The sequence below is a fragment of the Anabrus simplex genome, chromosome 1, assembly GCF_040414725.1.
Source record: "Anabrus simplex isolate iqAnaSimp1 chromosome 1, ASM4041472v1, whole genome shotgun sequence".
Classification (NCBI taxonomy): Eukaryota; Metazoa; Arthropoda; class Insecta; order Orthoptera; family Tettigoniidae; genus Anabrus; species Anabrus simplex.
The window spans coordinates 1,329,147,413-1,329,167,173 of NC_090265.1; the positions used below are offsets into that span (position 1 = coordinate 1,329,147,413).

General features: G+C 38.6%; 1 protein-coding gene across 1 annotated transcript in view; it reads left to right on the forward strand.

Annotated features, from left to right (window-relative positions):
- The window catches only part of LOC136858306 (FAST kinase domain-containing protein 4), a 170,652-nt gene extending 154,197 nt beyond the window's left edge, over positions 1-16,455 (forward strand). Inside the window, exon 9 of the mRNA XM_067137747.2 lies at positions 16,033-16,455. Coding sequence (XP_066993848.1) covers positions 16,033-16,246 — 214 coding nt within the window. The 3' untranslated portion in view covers positions 16,247-16,455. The remainder of the gene's footprint in view (positions 1-16,032) is intronic.
- Positions 16,456-19,761: the final 3,306 nt, after the last annotated feature.

The following is a 19,761-nucleotide window of genomic DNA, read 5'->3' on the forward strand; positions in this document are numbered from 1 at the left end:
TTACCTCCACAACCTATCATAACATGCTGGGGCACATGGTTAAACGCGTGTATGTAATATTGCAAAAACTTCAAGTTAGTGAAGGAAATAGTGCAGAGTTTTTACAGTGAAGAAGCTGCAGCAATAAAAATTGCCCCAGGACATGCTATCTGAACCAAACATTGAAGGTAGTTTGGCATTCATAAAATCAAATTTCGCCTTATTGACAGCAACAATCACATCGTTGGAGAAAACAGGCAAGGAAGTGGTTGATTCCATTTCCTTAATCAACCAGGTGGAAACTAGTCTAATGCCTATTGCTCACGGTAAAATGTTTTGTAAAATTTATTGTACAATTAATTTTATAAAAATTTGGTGAAAACAAGTTGTGTTGCCCACGGTAAAATGATTTTATAAAATCCATGGAAACATCAGGATGGCCATTTATGAACTTACTTTTGAACTAAGATGTGTATGTGCTGCTATCTATCGATAAACTTTTAAACCAAGAATCAGCTGTTCAACTTAAAATGTGTTTGAGAGTATGGCTCCAACAAACAAAGCAAACCTTGCTGCTTTAGCTGCAATTATATGTTGTACAGTGGTAAAAAGGAAGAAAAGTGAACATAAACCTTTTGTTAAGTGCTAGAAATCTATTTTGATTGACTTTTCAGTTTGAGCTTAAGATGTCATTTTTGAAATATTGGTGAGTTTATTATTATAATATCATTTTCTCCATTTTATAGTGTATTTTTAAATTTTTAGATCATTTATTAAAGTCATTTTTAAACATTTTAAGGGCATTTTTAAAACATATTTTACGGCATCAACTTCCGGGCCATAGTAATAAACAAGGATATTGTTTATTGTGGCATGAAGGCATTTCAGGTAGATCAGGAAATGATATCGCAAGTACAGTAATAAAAATCTTAGAGTTACTTTTTGAAAGGCAAACCAAGTGTAAATAAAATCATTTTATGGTCAGATGCATGTGCTCCACAGAACTGAAATGTCCACATGTCTATTGCCTTAATTATTTTTTTTGGAAAGGGACAACCATAATACAAACATTATAGAACATAAATACGAAGAACCTGGTCATAGTGCTGTTCAAGAGGTCAGTTCAGTGCATGCAGTTATAAAACGTCACATTAGAAATATGGAACTCAATAGCCCACTGTCAGTGTTCAGGGCTATTCTGAACTGGAGGTCAGATAAGAAATTCAAAGTTATCCATATGGTACCAAAAGAATTTTGATCAGTTGCTCTTAAATCAAATCTAAACAAAGTGCCATACTCAAAATTAAAGCATATACAATATGAAAAAGTTAATAATTCAGTGAAATACAAATGCTCATTTTCAGATGGTGATTTTAAGGAAGTTAACATAATATAATAGCGCACATTAAGACAAGGTCTAATTGGGCCGTAAATTTACCACAACCGAAAGTAATTAGCACTGCAAGCTGTAAAATTGATGCAAACAGGACAATGGACATTAAGTCACTTTACAGGTATTTCTCATTAGAAGACAGTGAGGTATGGAACTGTTTCCTGAAGTGAAACTTTTATCAATGATGTCAGAAACTGAAAATGAAAGTGTATTACAGTTATTTGTTAAAATTAATGTAACTAATATGAATCCTAATGTTCTATATACCGAGCTCGATAGCTGCAGTCGCTTAAGTGCAGCCAGTATCCAGTAATCAGGAGATAGTGGGTTCGAACCCCACTGTCAGCAGCCCTGAAGATGGTTTTCCATGGTTTCCCATTTTCATACCAGGCAAATGCTGGGGCTGTACCTTAATTAAGACCATGGCCGCTTTCTTCCCATTCCTAGGCCTTTCCTATCCCATCGTCGCCATAAGACCTATCTGTGTCGGTGCGACGTAAAGCAAATAGCAAAAAAAAAAAAAGTTCTATGTCCTTCATCTCTGATATAAATCTATTTCTGTAAACCATTTTGTTCTATGTCCATCACCATCACCTCCTGTCGCCTTTTTCGAATGTTTTGAATGGTTTGTTCATTAATACATTATATAATTACATAGGAACCTAATAAATTGATATGATAATATATAAGGTATAAATTGATGCCCAGAAATGAGATTGCTTCTACTGTAAAATGAGGTAAATGGGACTTGGAACAACAAGGTAATAGACCATCGATATACAGATTATATGAGTAAAGAATTAGAATTGTAGATAATTATCATTTACAAACTTCGCTCAGTTAAAGGTTGCCACAATGGTCAAAGCATCATCATCATCATCATCATCATCATCATTTCCCAACTCCAGATTCCCGGGTGTGGTGTACAAGCCCTCCCCTTCTCCTTCTGACTTCATACATCATCTGTTCCAGTACATCCTCCCATTTGTGTCCTCTCTCCTCCACATCTGATTTTACAGTCTCTATCCAGCATTTTCTTGGTCTTCCCTGTGACCTTCTTCCTATTAGATTTTTTGGCAGGTCTATTCCTATTCATTCTCATTATGTGCCTATACCACTGAAGTCTGCGTTTCTTTATGACACTGGTAATAGGAACCTCAATACCAGCTACTTTCCTATTCACTTCATTTCTGATCTTGTCCTTTCTGGTAGTTTGGTTCATGGTTCTAATGAATCTCATTTCAGTTGCTTGAATTCTACTGAAGTCTTTGTTTAGTAGGGTACATGTCTCTAAACCGTACATTAGGATTGGTACAAAGTAAGTGCGGTACATGATTGTTTTTGCTTTTTGTGGTATTTTGCAGTCCCAGAGAATATTTCTGACTTGACTGTAGAAGTTTGATGCTTTCTGTGTCCTGTTGACTGTTTCCTGCCTAACAGTGTTGTCATTGAAGATTGTGTTTCCGAGGTACTTGAAGTGGAAAGCTGATTCCATATTTACTCCTTCCAGAAATATATTTAAGCTTCTTCCTTCCCTATTGATGGTCATTTCCACTGCATTTGTTTTGCTCATGTTCAGTCCAAACTTTTTGAATGTATTGTTCCATTCGTTAAGTTTTTTCTGAACTTCAGCTTCTGTCTCTCCCCATAAAAGCACATCATCAGCAAATACCAGGGCATTTGGTTCGCTGTCCATTTTCTTGATAGATTTTATGACCTTGTCCAGTACTACTACAAACAGGAGTGGTGATAGAACACTTCCTTGTTGGACACCTCTCTTTGTTTCAAACTATTTTGATCATCCATTGCCTATCTGGACACAGCTGTAGCACTTCTGGTATAGGATCTTGACTTTGTCAATTAAGTACTTTGGCACCTTTAGGTTTTCCAGACATTCCCATATCTTGTTTCGAGGAACACCAACATATGCTTTTTCCATGTCCACAAATGCAATCACAAGATTTCTTCCATATGCCCAGTACTTTTCTGTCAGCATTTTTACTGCAAAGATGAGATCCACAGTGCTTTGACCGTTCCTGAACCCGTGTTGTTCTTCCTCAAGCAAAGGTTTTACTATCTTCCCAAGTCTCATTTCTATGATCTTTACCAGCAGCTTCAGTGTGTGTGACAACAGCGTGATGCCTCTGTAATTTCCACATTTCCATCAGTTGCCCTTTTTGAACAGTGGGATGATGACTCTTTTACTCCAATCTTATGGGATTTTGTTTCTTTCCCAAATCACTGAAAACACTCTATATAGCCAATTCAAGCCTGGTATTCCAGCTGCCTTTATCATGTGTGAGCTGAGATCATCAAAGCCTGGGGACTTCCCATTTTGCATATTCTTTAGTGCTGTTTCTACCTCTGCCGTGTTAATGGATATTTGTTATTTTTGGCCTCACCTATACTACAGTCATGGGTGGTGGTGTTGCCCCCATCTCCATTTAACAGCACATTGAAGTACTTCTTCATTTCATCCCTGATCTCTTCTTCTGTTTGTATTAAGCTACCAATCTCTTTCCAGTGCAAGGATGTTTATATATTCATTTCTTTTACTGTTTACTGTTTGTATAGTAGTTTCCTACTTCCTTGAAAATCTTCCTCTATCCTTGCAGTAATGTCATCCCAGCACTTTTCCTTTTCTTCCTGGATCAGTCTTTTTACAGCCACTTTCTTTTTCCTGTATTCCTGTGCTAGATGTTCAATTTCTAATTCATTTTGTTTATCATCTGTTTTCTGTTTTTCGAGGTCTAATTTTCTTTTTAGCATATTTCTTTTACTGCTGTCTTCACTTGGTCAATCCACCAAGGTGTTTCCTTCTCTCTTGGTGTGGCACTTGTTTTTCTACAAATTTCTGTGGCTTCTTTTACAAGGATTTCTTTGAACAAGGACCATTCTTCTTCTACTACTTCCCCTTTCTCAGTTTTGGGTAATTTGGCTGCTATCCTCGCTTCATAGTTTCCTTTCTTCTCCATGTCCTTCAACACCCATGTCTTAATCTTTGGCATTTTCTATTGTTTAATTTTGGGCACATGGACATCTTTTAGGTCAATGATTAATAGCTGATGGTCACTATCTAGGTACTCGCTGGGTACAACTTTAGCATCTGTAACTTACTGACCTGCTTTTCTATCAGTTATGATGAAGTCGATCATAGTCTTGAGCTTTCATTCCCAGCCGTATCTCGTTATTTTATGGCTCTCCCTCTTCTGATACCATGTGTTCTGTATGGTTAAGTTGTTTTGCAAACAGAAATCAATCAGGTTCTCTCCTTCAGAGTTTCTGTTACCATAGCGATGGGGGCCAATGATGTTTTCACAGCCTAGTCTTTCTTTACCAACTTCGGCATTCAGATCACCCATAATGATTGTGTTCTCCTCTGTTACTTGTTCCTCAAGTTTGACAAGGAATTGCTCTTTCTCTTCTGTGGTACATCCTGTCTGTGGTGAATATACTTGCAGAAGAGTATGATGTGCATTACCAACACTCAATTTTCATCTGGATGATCCTGTCACTCACATATTTGACATCTGTCTGTGTGTCTATATCCTTATGAAGGAGGAAGCCAATTCCGTTTTTGGATTCGCTATTGTTCCCACTCCAGTACAGCACATATCCATTTCTCAAGGACTTCTTCCCATATCCTTTCCATTTAGTCTCACTCAACCCCAGTATCTTGAGCTTACACCTCTCCGTAAGATCCACAAGTTCTTCATATTTGTTGGTGAGAGTGAGGATATTGAGTGTACCAATTTTCAGTCGCTCCTTCTTGGGAGGGTTTGTGTCTTCCGGTATCTCCGATGAGCATGTCTTTTGGCCATCATAAATTTGGACAATACGAGGAGAACAGTCATGTCCAGTATTTAATTTATTCTTCCATCCGAGGCTTGTTTTATGTTTGAAGGTAGTATATTCATACTCAACTGTTGACTTGCACAGGTGAGGATTTTCTTTCGGGGTTTACTCCTTTAGCCTTTGAAGATCCCTCTTCTCCACAAGGCAGTGGTGTCCTCTTCTAATTATCCCCAGGGAGGATGGGTTGCCTCATCTGCCATCTCTGCCATTCTGAAGGTCTCCTTCTCTGCTGAAGATGCTCTTAAGGTCTTCGCCCGTAACTCTGGGCATGGGTTATGGTCAAAGCATAATGAAACAAATGTAATTATAATTTTGGCTTACAATAATTTTGTTGTTTGCATTATTCTTATAATGTTCTTAGACTACAAGAGTTATAGCATGTAGCAATGATTTCTGAGCAATGAAATAGTTTGCAGTCTGGAACGTCTAAATTAAACTGCTTCCAAGAATTTACAATGATTTGAGGAATAGTCCCTCGAGCTCCTACCATTAATCCTATCTTTAATGTCCTTCAATCCAAATTTATCTTTATAATAAGTTATGGTCGGTTCATATCAATGTCTTCTGGCTGTTCTGTGGTGATTTCAAAATGAACTGTGGAGTCTATTATGTATTCCACACCCTCTGATTCGTGATACTGTGTATAGTGGTAAATAAGTTACAGGATTGTGAGTGACTGCAAAAAAAAAAAAAAAATAGACAATGTTGTGATATGGACAGTAAACAATGGTATGATGGTAAACAGGATGAAAAGTCAGGTAGTAAGTTTCACTAAGAGGAAAAGTCTTCCCAGTTTTAATTACTGTGTTGATAGGGTGATAGTACCTAATGGGGATCACTGTGAGTATGTGGGTGTTAATAGAAGGAATGATCTTCATTGGAGTAATCTCATTAATCGAGGTCATAAAGAAAGGTTACAGATCTCTTCACTTGGTTATGGGGGTATTTAGGGGTTATAGTGAGAATGTAAAGGAGAAGGTGTATAAGTCTCTGGTAAGACCCCAATTAGAGTATGGTTCCAGAGTATGGGGCTTGCACCAGGACTACTTTATACAAGAACTGGAAAAGATTCAAAGGAAAGGAACTCTATTTGTTCTTGAAGATTCCCAATAAAAGAATATTGTTGCAAAAATGTTGCAACCTTCAGGCTGGGAAGACTTGGGAGTAAGGAGATGAGCTGCTCGATTTAGTGGTATGTTCCGAACTGTCAGTGGAGAGATGGTGTGGAATGACATATTTATAGGACGAGGAGTGAGAGAATGGAATAATTTATCAAGAGAAAAGTGAGGTAGTCAGTTCGAAAAATTCCCAAGTTCTCTGAAAACATTTAAGAAAAGGCTAGGTAAACAATTGATAGGGAATCTGCCAGCTGGGTGACAGTCCTATGCAGATCACTGATTATCAGTTGATTGTCAAAACATAATTCACCTCCAATGTAGATACAGACCCTGTGGATAATACCAATATAAATGGTCCGTTATTGGACATTATAAATTTTACAGCTAACTCATTCCTGGTTGTCATCGTTTCACCCCATTGTGCTAAGTTGAGCTCACCAGTTGGTAAATAGCACACCTACCAAGACACATGTCTAGTGCATACCATGGAGGCCACTGCGTAGGCTACTTGGAACCACCAGCAGTGCCAATGCACTATGAGAGACTTTGTCTCGTTACCAAAAATTCACTGGGGGGAAACACTACAACCAGGGATGAGTTAGCTGGAAGATTTGTAATGTCCAACAATGGACCATTTATATTGGTATTAAAACATATATCTATCAGTTCAGTTGTTTCTAAGAGAAGTGTAACTGTGAGAAATTACATAGGGAACCTGAAATATTTGTTCCGATTGAGTAAATTTATAATACCCATATAGTTGGCCCGTTATTGGACATTATAAATTTTCCAGCTAACTCATTCCTGGTTGCCAGCGTTTCACCCCAGTGTGCTAAGTTAGGCTCATCAGTTGCAGGTGCTATTTACCAACTAGCCCAACTTAGCACACTGGGGTGAAACGCTGGCAACCAGGAATGAGTTAGCTGGAAAATTTATAATGTCCAATAACGGACCAACTGTATTGGTATATCAGTGTAATGTTGTTGTTGTTGATAAGTTTCAGAGACTCAGGACTTGGGACATTGTAGGCCATCACATCTTAAAGTATTCAAGACCTAGGTTTCCAACCCCTCTTGTTCCTTCGCATTTTTCTACTAATTTTGATAGTCATCTTTATAATCTTCCTGATCAATATTGGCTAATGACCATGTGTTTTTTCTGCTTATAAAAATCACAACCACCATCACCAGCAGGTTTGTTACCATGACTGAACAATATTTCGATGTCAGCAATGTTTGCCATTGGTGGACTTGGTAATAAAAACCTAAATTTGTGATGCTCTCCATTATTATAGATTATATGGTAAAACTATGTCGGATATAGAAGATTGAAAACTAAATTTTCTATCATTGTTTTTATGTTCTGATGGAACTAATTTTCCTGAAAATATTTGTTTAGAAAGTTTTAGAAAAATGTGCTAATCGCAAATATTCAATTTTTACTCCTCATATGGTAAAAGAGCACGAAACCTTAAATGATCAAAAATTATATTTTGCACAGCTTTCACTTTTTTGTAAAGTTTTCCTATGCAGATACAGTACCATTAATGGAGAAATTTGACATTTCTTGTTTTGATCCCCTTAATTTTGCTGTCACTGTACACCAATTAAATAATATTGGGTTGAGGCAAAGTCCTTAGTATTTGGATATAAGTTGGCACCTCTAAGATAGCTAAGATCTTGTTTATCAAGTGTCATTTGGAGTGCCATTGTTGTGCTTGTGAGTATGTTTTGAATTGTACTGCTCTAAGGAAGGTGAATTGTTAGAATTTGTGATTCTTTCCATTATTATAGATTATATGGTAATAGTGTGTTGGATATAAAATATTGAAAACTACATTTTCTATCATTGAATTGCTAGAATTGTTAGATGCAGTGTCAATTGGCAAAAATGAACATTTACCGAGCTCGATAGCTGCAGTCGCTTAAGTGCGGCCAGTATCCAGTAATCGGGAGACAGTGGGTTCAAGCCCCATGTTGCAAGAGAATGAGGCCTTCGTATTGAAAGTTGTTTGGTCCCATGAGGCACAATTTAAGTTAAACGGAACTGTTAACCGGCATAACTGCGTCTGCTGGTGTGCAAACAATCCACGTGTTTTTGTGGAAAAGGCTGTTAATTTTTCTGGAATTAATGTTTGGTGTGGGTTGTCATCTAGTGGTCTAGTTGGACCATTCTTTATTGAAGGAACAGTAACTGGCCTAATGTACTTGAACATGACACACACATCTGTCTTACCTGCCATTCGCAGACTATGGAAATGAGGAATTTTACTTCCAACAGGATGCTGTACAACGACATTGCCACCAAGATGTAGGTGCATACCTTGATGACAATCTTCCAGGGCACTGGATAAGTCAAAGAGGTGCGATTGAGTTTCCACCACATTCTCTGGATCTTACTCCATTAGAGTTCTATCTATGGGGAAATCTTAAGCATGTTGTATACCGTAGAAAACCAGTTACACTGGCAGCACTTCGGGAAGAAATTGAAACGGCATGACCTGCAATCTCTGAGGACACTTTAGCAAACATTGTTCGATCAGTAGTTAAACGTACCCAGAACTGTATATCGATGCCGATGGTGGGCATTTTGAGCAACCGTTGTAACTGGGAAACTGAAAAAGTCAAAGCTGATTGGATGCTCATCATTTTCTGTTTGTGTGAATTCATCTTCGCTATGTTAACACAGTTTTTTTCTTTGCTTGAAATGTGTATACATTTTATTGACACCCTCTGTATGTGGAAGTGCTGGTAGATTTTATTCAGGGCCAGTGACCTTAGATGTCAGGCCCCTTTAAACAACAAGCATCAGCAGATTTTATTCACAATTAATTAGCAGTCAATACTTAAGCAATCTGAACCATTTTGTAAAGAATTGTGCACCACATGTGCAGGACAGCCAACACCTATTAGGCTACTCATTGTATTTTGTTGCAATTTATAGAACAAATTGTTTTTCCCTTTCCTCACCAAAATTACATTTTCCTCAAGTTCATTTTTTTTAAACATCCAACACATAATTCTGAAGTAAATCTGAAGTTTCTTCAGATAAATTAACCAGTTTAAGCACTTTCACCATGATACCATTTTCAGGATGAAAATATCTTATTCCATCTCCACTGTCGGCAGCACTGAAGATGGTTTTCCTTGGTTTCCCATTTTCATACCAGGCAAATGCTGGGGCTGTTCCTTGATTAAGGCTGAGCGATCAGTTCCGCTGTCAGTCGCAAGGCAAGAGATGGCAGCTCTATTACCACTCACCAGCCACTGCATGTGTGTTAGTGACTTGCACAACCTTTTCCTTACCCCCTACTGCTTCTCCTCAACCCACAATGTCTGTCTCTCTACCTGTGTTTGCATTGCCTTTCTTCTGAGTCACACACTAGACCTGCTTTTTGAGTCGTATGACAAATTTGTGAACAAGGCACTCTCTCCCTGTTCAACCCAATAAAAAAGAGATTGGCATGTATTATGATATTGCACCATATTCTGTCATCAGTTGGGCTAAGCTTAGGGTAAAGCGCGCGGTTACGTTTGGAAAATAGGCGACATGAAATTCTCTAAATAAAACTTATACTAAAGTATATGGACAAGAAATACGTATACATTAATTTGTGAATAAGAACACAAGTTAATGGCTATGATGGATTTATAGGTGTAAAAACATAAATTTAATTACAGTAATTCTAATAAAAATGGCACAGTTCAATTAATGAAAATTGACCCTTAAAATGGTCATAAAATGTGACATGCACATGAGCTATAACTACATATTGACAAACAATCTATACAAAGAAAGGCGGGTAACGACCCGGAAATATTTCAAAAATGTATACATGGAAATTTTGAGTCGCGTTACATCTTTGGACGGTGTGTCGGCGCCGCTAAATTCCTAAGTCCATGCCCGCAGGCTCAGTATTAAACCGTCTATTTGCTGCTTCAATAATAAACAATACGCTAGTAAATGGTCTGACTTTACATATTTACATTCCAAGAAACTCGGACACAAAGAAAATAAAATACTGGTTCAGGGCTGTCCCTAATTAATCCCACCAAAATGTCACTAACTCTATTAATGGGTCCAAACCCATATGCAAATAGACCAGGATAGAACCAGCTTCCCTCAACTAGCCAGCGACCTAATATCACGTTAACCTCTCGCGGACCAAACACACACCCCCTGTGGATGGGGGAGGCAGACGAATAATACACCCACGGTATCCTCTGCCTGTCGTGAGAGGCGACTAAAAGGGGCGACCAAGGGTTGATTGTATTAGAACCATGAAACTACTTGTGATTCGTACCACCACGCGGAGAACACCAAGGGTCGCTTTTACTTGTGCGCAGTACCACTACATTAGGTACGAAATTGGTTTGTGATTAGTAGCACACAGGAGCACCGTGCGGTCGGCTTTTGCAGTACCTATGATAAGTACCACCATGTGAGCAGGACCGTGGGATGATAGCTACCATGGTTCTGCCTTGCCTATGATTAGTACCCACTATATGAGGAACACCACGGGTTAGGGAGAGGTCCCTGTGGTTAGTACTCTTATGTGATGAACACCATAGGGTTGCGTTGCCTGTAAATGGCGCCGCAAAGTGAGAAAAACATAGGTCTGTATTATATGTCGAATTTCATAAGCTCTGAGTAGTACAATAATGTGTGGCATACCGCAAGTCTCTCCTACTTTTGATTAGTACCGCAACAGAACAAATACCATGGTTCTACTTTGCTGGCGATCAGTACCGTTATGAGGGGCCGATAACTTCGATTTAGGACCCCCTTTTGACTGCACGCATAATCGATTGTGTTATGCTATAGCAGTACTCCCTTGGTCAGTAATACTCTTTTGTCACGTCAGTTTATGTGAATGTGCGACATTGCGGGTCGCATCCACTGATTGTTTTAAATTCATGTCCATCCATTCATTCTTCGTTCTCACGCTTTTGAATTCTGGTCAGTGGAGAATTTTAGACTTTAAATAGGTCATTCCATTTCATCTTATTTCGTACCATTAGGGGCCGATGACCTCGATGTTAGGCCCCTTTAAACAACAATCATCATCATCATCATCATCATCATCAATATCACGTTAGACAATGCAGGACAAAAACATAACACAACAGTAAAACACTAGACAATGAAATAAACAGACAAGATACACACACCTGCAACATAAAACATATAAATATGTATACAACATGATAGAGTTATCGGGACACGATTCCTATATATTCAGGCATTGTGGAGTTGCGTCTTATCAAGGCACAACACTTCATCTCTTTCTCTCTCCACTTGGGTAGGTGGATCAGGTGGGGGATCGCAAACATTATCTAACAAAGGCGAGGAATAAAGAGTTCTCGGAATCATAACGACCCTTGTAAATTCACTTTCACTTAAAAGAGGGCAACACAGCACATCAGCTGTCAAACTGACCAGCTCACTGGAGTAGCTTTCATAATTGGTCGGGCCTGTCGCCGACAATACATCTTGCAAGCGAGGAACAAAATCTCTCAAATATATGCGTATAACCACTGCTTTCATAAGAAACTCACCGGCTTGCTAATTAACACACACACAAAATCGCAGCTCCCAGTGACAAATACGGTATTCTCGCCTTTTTCACATATATTTAACCCCTTCAACATCCCTCTGTCATATCTAACCTCTCATTTCACATATCTATGGTTCAATCCCATGATGTCCCAGAACTTGCCTCCTTCCCAATATTAAAAATCCTCTTTTATTTCAACGTCAAATACAGCTCTCCCGCATGTCTTGTTTCATGGCCGAAAGGTTCCTGCTTCATGTACAGAAATAATCCTGCTCTACTGATGTTACTAATAAATCTGAGAAAGTCGCAACGCTGAAGGTGTAAAGCCTATTTAATATATTAAAACTCTATCCAAATATCTCTATCAAAATTAAAACACCTACCACTATCCTGTCTTGGCCCTTCGTTCCCATCTAAATTAAAGATATACACTTGTCACGGGCTAGAACATGCATCAGCCCTGAACAAAATTACATTAATAAAACTGAATAAAACAAGTGCCACACTGGCTCACATTTAATCAGTGACAATCTACTTGAAAACTTACCTAACTAGCATATTGTTAATACTATCAGCATGCTTAAAGGACATAGGAACATACCTTTCTCCAAGCCGGCATTATTAATGTTTCACGTACTGTATGTGGTTTTTTGGCCTTTATGGTAAGTTTAGTCACCTTATAGTTAGCTTTCTGTACTTTTTCTAAAACACATACTGTTGCAGTCATGAATGCTGTTTGTTTTTTGTTTTGTTCTGACATCTTTGCTTGACAGAGAAGAATGTTTTGTTGACAATGTAATTTCAGTTCACTATGAAACATTATTGAGTTTTCACCACAAACAATACAGTCAGGGATTGGATGTAAGGCATTTCAGGTGTTTGCTCTATAAAACCAGCATTTTGTCTTAGGCCTAATGCTAAGCTCATCAGAGTGGAACCTGTCAGGCCCTACCCACTGATGCTGGAGTGGATGCAGATGAATTACTACTACTACTAAAATGTTTTCATTCATCTCCTGAAGGGGGAGGTGGGCCTTGTAGATGGTGACGCCATCTAGAAGGCCAAATGATTTATTATGGTGAAGGAGATGTACGGAGAAGGTGAGAGGGTTGGCAGCCGTGGCCAATACTAGGAACTGTCCGGCATTCGCTTTAGTGCAGGAGAATGGAAAGCCACGGAAAACGATTCTCAGGACAGCTGACGATGGGTACCAACCCCTCTTTGTCTCCTGAATGCAGAGGCGTAGAGCCGCGGCCACCCCTCCTTTGCTCGGTTGGTCAGTCGGAGTGCAGAGCCGTCAGACCAGCCAAAGTCCAGTCTGCACCCGCCGACCCAGGTGAATTTATCGGAACCAAGCAAGTGAGATGCAGTTAGGGTCGTGCAGCTGTGAGTTTGCATTCGGGAGATAGTGGCTTCAAACCCCACTATTGGCAGCCTTGAAGATGGTTTTCCGTGGTTTCTCATTTTCACACCAGGCAAATGCTGGGGCTGTACCTTACTTAAGGCCACGGTCGCTTCCTTCCCACTCTTAGCCCTTTCCTATCCCGTCGTTGCCATACGACCTCTCTGTAGATGTAGAACAAATTGTAAATAAATAAAATTTATCAGAAGCTGATTAGCAGATGTACAGTCTGATAACTGCATACAGGAGATAAATCTCCACAATAGAATTATTGCCTGCCTAACAATTCCTAATGGAAATTCCCAATGAGGGAATGAGATTTTTCACACATTTCCTCTAAAAAACAGCTCAAAAAAATTAAGATAAATGTCACTATACTACTACTTGTTTCTTCTTTTCAAGCCCAATGCTTTCACTATTTGTACTTGTTGACGGAACACTTCGTACAAGGAATTCCTCCATCTTGAAAGAAATCTAATAATAATATTGGTCAGCAATCCAATTTTTGGACTACTTCAGAGCACGGCAGTAACAGAACTGAAGTAATTGCAAGACACAAAACCTCCCCTCTTTAAAGAGAAGTCTAGCAGTGCGTTGATGAATTGCTGTAGGAAGAAAGTAATTATGTTGAAGAAGTACTAACAAACAGGGATAAGTACCCATAACAGCATAATAAAGGATTGAGAAAGTTTTGCTAATCCCAGCAGTTTGGGGAAAAAACAACTTGTGGCAAGGATAACAAGGATAACAGAGCAGCTTCACAGCGCAAAGGGAGAGGCAAGAAATAAGAAGATACTACTATGAGCAAATAATTTACATTTAATTTCTTGGATTACATAAAACTTTGCAGCAAGTAATAAGAGTAAACAAAGATCATATTATTTCATCAGTGCTGCAGCAGAGAATGAAATAAAAGCATGTGAAACACAGCAACCCATGATAAAATACTTCTTTTTTAAAAAATAAATAGAGTATGTTAAAGTTTGCAGCACACCTGTCACCTTGTGACAGCAAATCAGTTGTGGAACACTGGCTTAGGGTGCTCTCTGGATATTTCTGAATTTAAATACCGAGTTTCAAGAATTTCTGTCAAGCTGTTCTCCTGTCATATTTAGACAGACAGACAGACAGACAGACAGACAAAAATTGAACAGAACATATTTTTGACTTCTGTATACTTAATGCAAAATAAATACACAATAGTAACCAAAATTTGAAGTGTACAGATAAAATTTTATTTATATAGATATATTAGGATTTGCCTCATTTGATGCTCAGAACTCAGCTAGTATTAGCATTTTATGAATATAAAATGTAATTAAATTGATTGTAACTTTTTATAATATTACATGTTCTTTCTTGAAAAGCATACCTTCTTTACTACACCTACATTATTTTTATTTAATATTCTAAAAGACTGTTTTAATTGTCTGCAACATTTATTTTTTATTTATTTTTTATTTATTTATTTTTTATTTTCTAATGTGGCACAGCTGAAATCTACCAGTAATTTAATATATAATATTCCATAGAGGTAACTACCATTTATTTTATAATATAGAAGTCTTACAAAACATTTATTGACAGTTTCAAACATCTGCTTATGATTGTAAGACCTTCAGTTCCAGATAATACTAGGGCATTTTAACTTAGAAAATACAAGAGTCAAATAGAGCAGTGTAATAGCTCTCTGACTCTGGAATGGCTTGATTGCCGTCAATAGGAAACCCAGGGTGCGATAACCATCAGCTGAGAACTTACAGAGGTGCAGGGTGAATGACAGCCCCTTCTCAAACAGTACTCCAAGGACGTAAATAAATAAATAAATACTGGATTAAAGCCACTAAATTATTAATTTAATGAAGCCGAACTTTCAGCCATATTGCATTGGCCTTCTTCAGGGCATGTGAAGTTCTGCCTCCGACAGTGAGCAGAGAAATTCAAGGGAACATGGAAGTCATGACCATACTATCCACGGCCTACCCCACTAATTGGACTCCAGGATCGTCGCGCTGTGATTCACCGCCCTCTGTCGACAGTTTCTTGAGTGCGTCCCGCTGTGCCATGGTGGTGTTATGCATGTATTTCTGCAGCACAGATCTTCATGTATTTGATAATTTGAAGCCGTATAAAAGACCTATGCTCAACTGGTAAGGGAAGCTATAGAGATAGAGCTGCGCCCAAATAACATCAACAGGTAAGACGGCTTCAAATTATCAAATACATGGAGACCTGTACTGCAGAAATACATGCATAACACCACCATGGCACAGCGGGACGCACTCAAGAAACTGTCGACAGAGGGTGGTGAATCACAGCGCGACGATCCTTGAGTCCAGTTAGTGGGGTAGGCCGTGGATAGTACGGTCATGACTTTCATGTTCCTTCGAATTTCTTTGCTCACTGTTGGAGGCAGAATTCACATGCCCCGATGAAGGCCAATGCAATTTGGCTGAAAAATTAATAATTTAGTGGCTTTAATCCAGCATTCATTTATTTCTTTACGTTAATACAATGAATCACGAAAACTTACGTTCAATACTCCAAAGACGTTTACTTCAATCACCCGCTGTGGTATGTCCATTTCAAGGGAAAACTGAAAGCAGACTTACTTCTAGTGAAAGACATTGCAGAAAACTTTGGTCTGTTAAGATGTAGTTTATTTACACTTCTCCATAGTAGTACCTGGACTATGTCATTTTGTAATAATTCACATTCCTGTTGACAGGGTAGCAGTTTTGGTGTGGGATTATCATGACATGTGCCGTGGACGCCAAGAGCCTATTGGTGCTGCAGTATTGAGTTCCCAGCTCCTAGAAAAGAAGGGCTACAAAGTGTTGACAGTTCCATATACAGAGTTCAACCCTCGTGAAAAAGTTGTGACAAGAGTACAATATCTAGAACATAGACTCAAAAGCTTAGTACGGAGTGCTCTATGCTAATGTTGTGCCTTTTAATGTGTCTGTTTTCAGCCAGTGTAGTATAAGCTGATAATATTGTTGGTGTGAAGACTGGGCATGTGAAATCAACAAGAACCAGAATTTTTTTACCACCTATTTATTTGTAAAAGTGCTTCTTTGTCTTCTCTACCATTATGCTGAAAAATTGTTGTTTTAGTTTTAATTGTAATTTAAATAAATAATGAAATATTTATGTTACAAATTGATCAACAAAGTTAAAGCATGTACAAGAAATCAATTAGAATATGAAAAGTGTAGTATGTAAGAGCAGAAAAATGAACAGACACATCTGGTAGATCACAATTATATAAAATGAAATTTGTTAATCAGTGAGGAAGAATATTCCTGGTAATAATTCATATTGGCATTTAGAATATTACATTCATTGGGAGAACAGAGAGAAAGGGTCGGGCAAGGCGAAGCTATCTAGTGTTCAGATATGGGTGCCCTGAATTTGAAAATGATGAGATATGTAATCTTGGAATCTCTTTGCAAGATAACTATTAAAAGCAGTGTATCAGTTTTCGGATGCAGCATTATGGTAGGAGTGTCTATATAGAAGGCAGTATAATTTCTCTAGGGTTTATAGGTAACATTCATGTCTTTCATGGGATAGATGTTATTACTTTGAGAAGAGGTTAATTTCCTTCGGGAAATGGTGGGTTCAAACCTCAACCATTGGCAGCCATGAAATGTTCTGTGGTTTCCCATTTTCATGCTAGGAAATGAAACTGAAGTCAGATGCAGCATTATGATAATTTCATTTGAACAGAAATGTCTATATAGAAGGCAGTATCATTTCTCTAGAGTTTATAGGTAACATTCATGTCTTTCATGGGATAGATGTTATTACTTTGAGAAGAGGTGAGTGTGTTTGACTCAGTGATTGATGGTTGTGATCATTATTTTAAGGGTTAAACAAGATTATCTGTACCAGGCGAGTTGGCCGTGCAGTTAGAGGCGCCCAGCAGTGAGCTTGCATCCAGGAGAACCCACTATCTGCAGGCCTGAAGATGGTTTTCTGTGGTTTCCCATTTTCACACCAGGCAAATGCTAGGGCTGTACCTTAATTAAGGCCACAGCCGCTTCTTTCCCACTCCTAGGCCTTTCCTATCACATCATTGCCATAAAACCTATGTGTGTCGGTGCAACATAAAATACATTGTAAACAGAATATCAACACATCATTACTAAAACAGGAAGAGGAAGGAAGGTTCCATGGAAGATGGGAAAACCAAGTGGTGCTGACCGTATAGCAGTTAATTTGCTTTGGGGAATGGTGGGTTCAAACCTCACCATTGGCAGTCATGAAATGTTCTGTGGTTTCCCATTTTCATGCCAGGAAATGAAACTGAAGTCAGATGCAGCATTATGATAATGAGTGTTATGGATACAAAGGAACTTACTGCAGGAAGGAAGCCCTAAACAGAGGGATGTTGTACTTAAATTAAGGCCACAACCACTTCCTATACTGTCGCCATCAAAAACCTAAAAGAGTAAGTGCAATGTGTAACAAATAGCAAAAAAAAAAAAGAAAAGAAAAGAGAAAAATACATCTTAGGCTTTATAAGCGTAACTCCATTGGAGTAAAAAAAATAACAGTCAAGAATTCAGTCATCAAAAACCACTGGTCTGCACATATAGCTGTTACCCAGACGGCAGATTCCCTATGAGTTGTGTACTTACACTTTTATCACGAGTGATAAATTTCATCTTTTGTTATATATAATTGCAGTTCTTAAAAATAATTTGCTTGTCAATACAGTCTGATTGTATTGAATAGGTGGACCTGTGGACCTAAATAAGTAACTTCTTGTTAAGAATTTCAACTGTACCTAGACTTTTAATAAATGATTTCAAAGAAGCTGGAAATTGATCAAAGATCTCCTTTGGTAATTTATTCCAGTTCCTCTTCTTATATACAAAAAATAATATTTGCCTCAATTTGTCCTCTTGAATTCTAACTTTATCTCCGTATCATGATCTTTCTTGCTTTTACAAACTCTATCCAAGCTTATTTATGTACCTACCAATGTAATTTCACACAATCTCTTCACTGAAAACTCACAATATACCACTTAGTCAAGCTGTTCATCCCCTTACTTCCCAGTCTCCCCAGTCCAAAGTTTACTATTTTCATAACACAACTGTTTTATCAGAAATCATCCAGAACAAATTGTGCTGTTTTCCTGTAGATATTTTGCAGTTTGTGAATCAAAAAATTCTGGCGAGTTTCCCATACACTGGAACCATACTCTAATTGGGGTCATGCCAGTGACTTACACATCCTACCTTTACATCCTTCCTGAAAATGAAAACCTACAACCTGTTTCCCAGTCATTGACCGGGTCAGGGATGTAATGAATGAATTACGTATAGGCTATTTTTACAATGGGGTTGCCACTCCCAAAGTGATGTATATTAATGACTGATAGATGCTACGAAATGAGAATGGAGAGTGTTGCTGGAATGAAAGATGACAGGGAAAACCGGAGTACCCGGAGAAAATCCTGTCCCACCTCCGCTTTGTCCAGCACAAATCTCACATGGAACGACCGGGATTTGAACCACGGTATCCAGCGGTGAGAGGCCGACGCGCTGCCGTCTGAGCCACGGAGGCTTACAACCCCTAAATACCCTCATACCTATATAAAGATATCTGTAATCTTTATTTACAACCCTTTTCTTAATTACCTCGAAGGAGGTCTTACCTAGGTACATATGGTGATCAACTTGAGGTACATTCACCCCATCAACACTGTAATTAAAAACTGAGAGGACTTCTCCTCTTGGTGAAATATTCAGCCTGACTTTTCACACCATTCACCCTGTCCATCTCACAAGGTTTGTGGTATTTTGCTGTCGCACATATTTATTACTCATTACAGTCATCGTCAGCAGCGGCGGCAGTTACTCGTTTCCAAGTTTACAGATTTCCTGGGCTAATAACACACTTCAGTTCACAGCCCTTTGTATTTAAACTTCTGGTGACTGTACAGGCCAATTCTTGCGTAGAACATACGTCCACACATCGCGCAGCTGAGGGACAGAGGAGATCTTGGCTGAGTTTGGCGAAGTTCACATTTCTGTCATCTAATATCTTCATATCTGCGGCGTTCTTGTTCGAAGTGTTGAACTGAGGCATAGACACTTTGCTGCCATAGTAAACGGTCCTTGGTAAGTATTTCCTAGGTTTGTGGGTTTATTTCTGCCATCTTTAAGGTTTGTTTCGGTTGGTCTTTGAAACATCTCAGGGGGGCACCCCGTGGTCTTGAACCAGAGCTAAGTTCTATGGTGAACTCAAAAACCTTATCTGCGATCCCAGTTCTTCATTCATATAATTTACTGTATATACGCATATGAAAACATAAAAATCCAATTATACCACCTTGCAGAACCCTGCTCTTCATCATTACAGGCTTAGATAATGCTTCACCTCCTCTAATTCTCCAAGTTCTAGAAATTTAACCACCCATACAGTCACTCCTTTCTCTAGT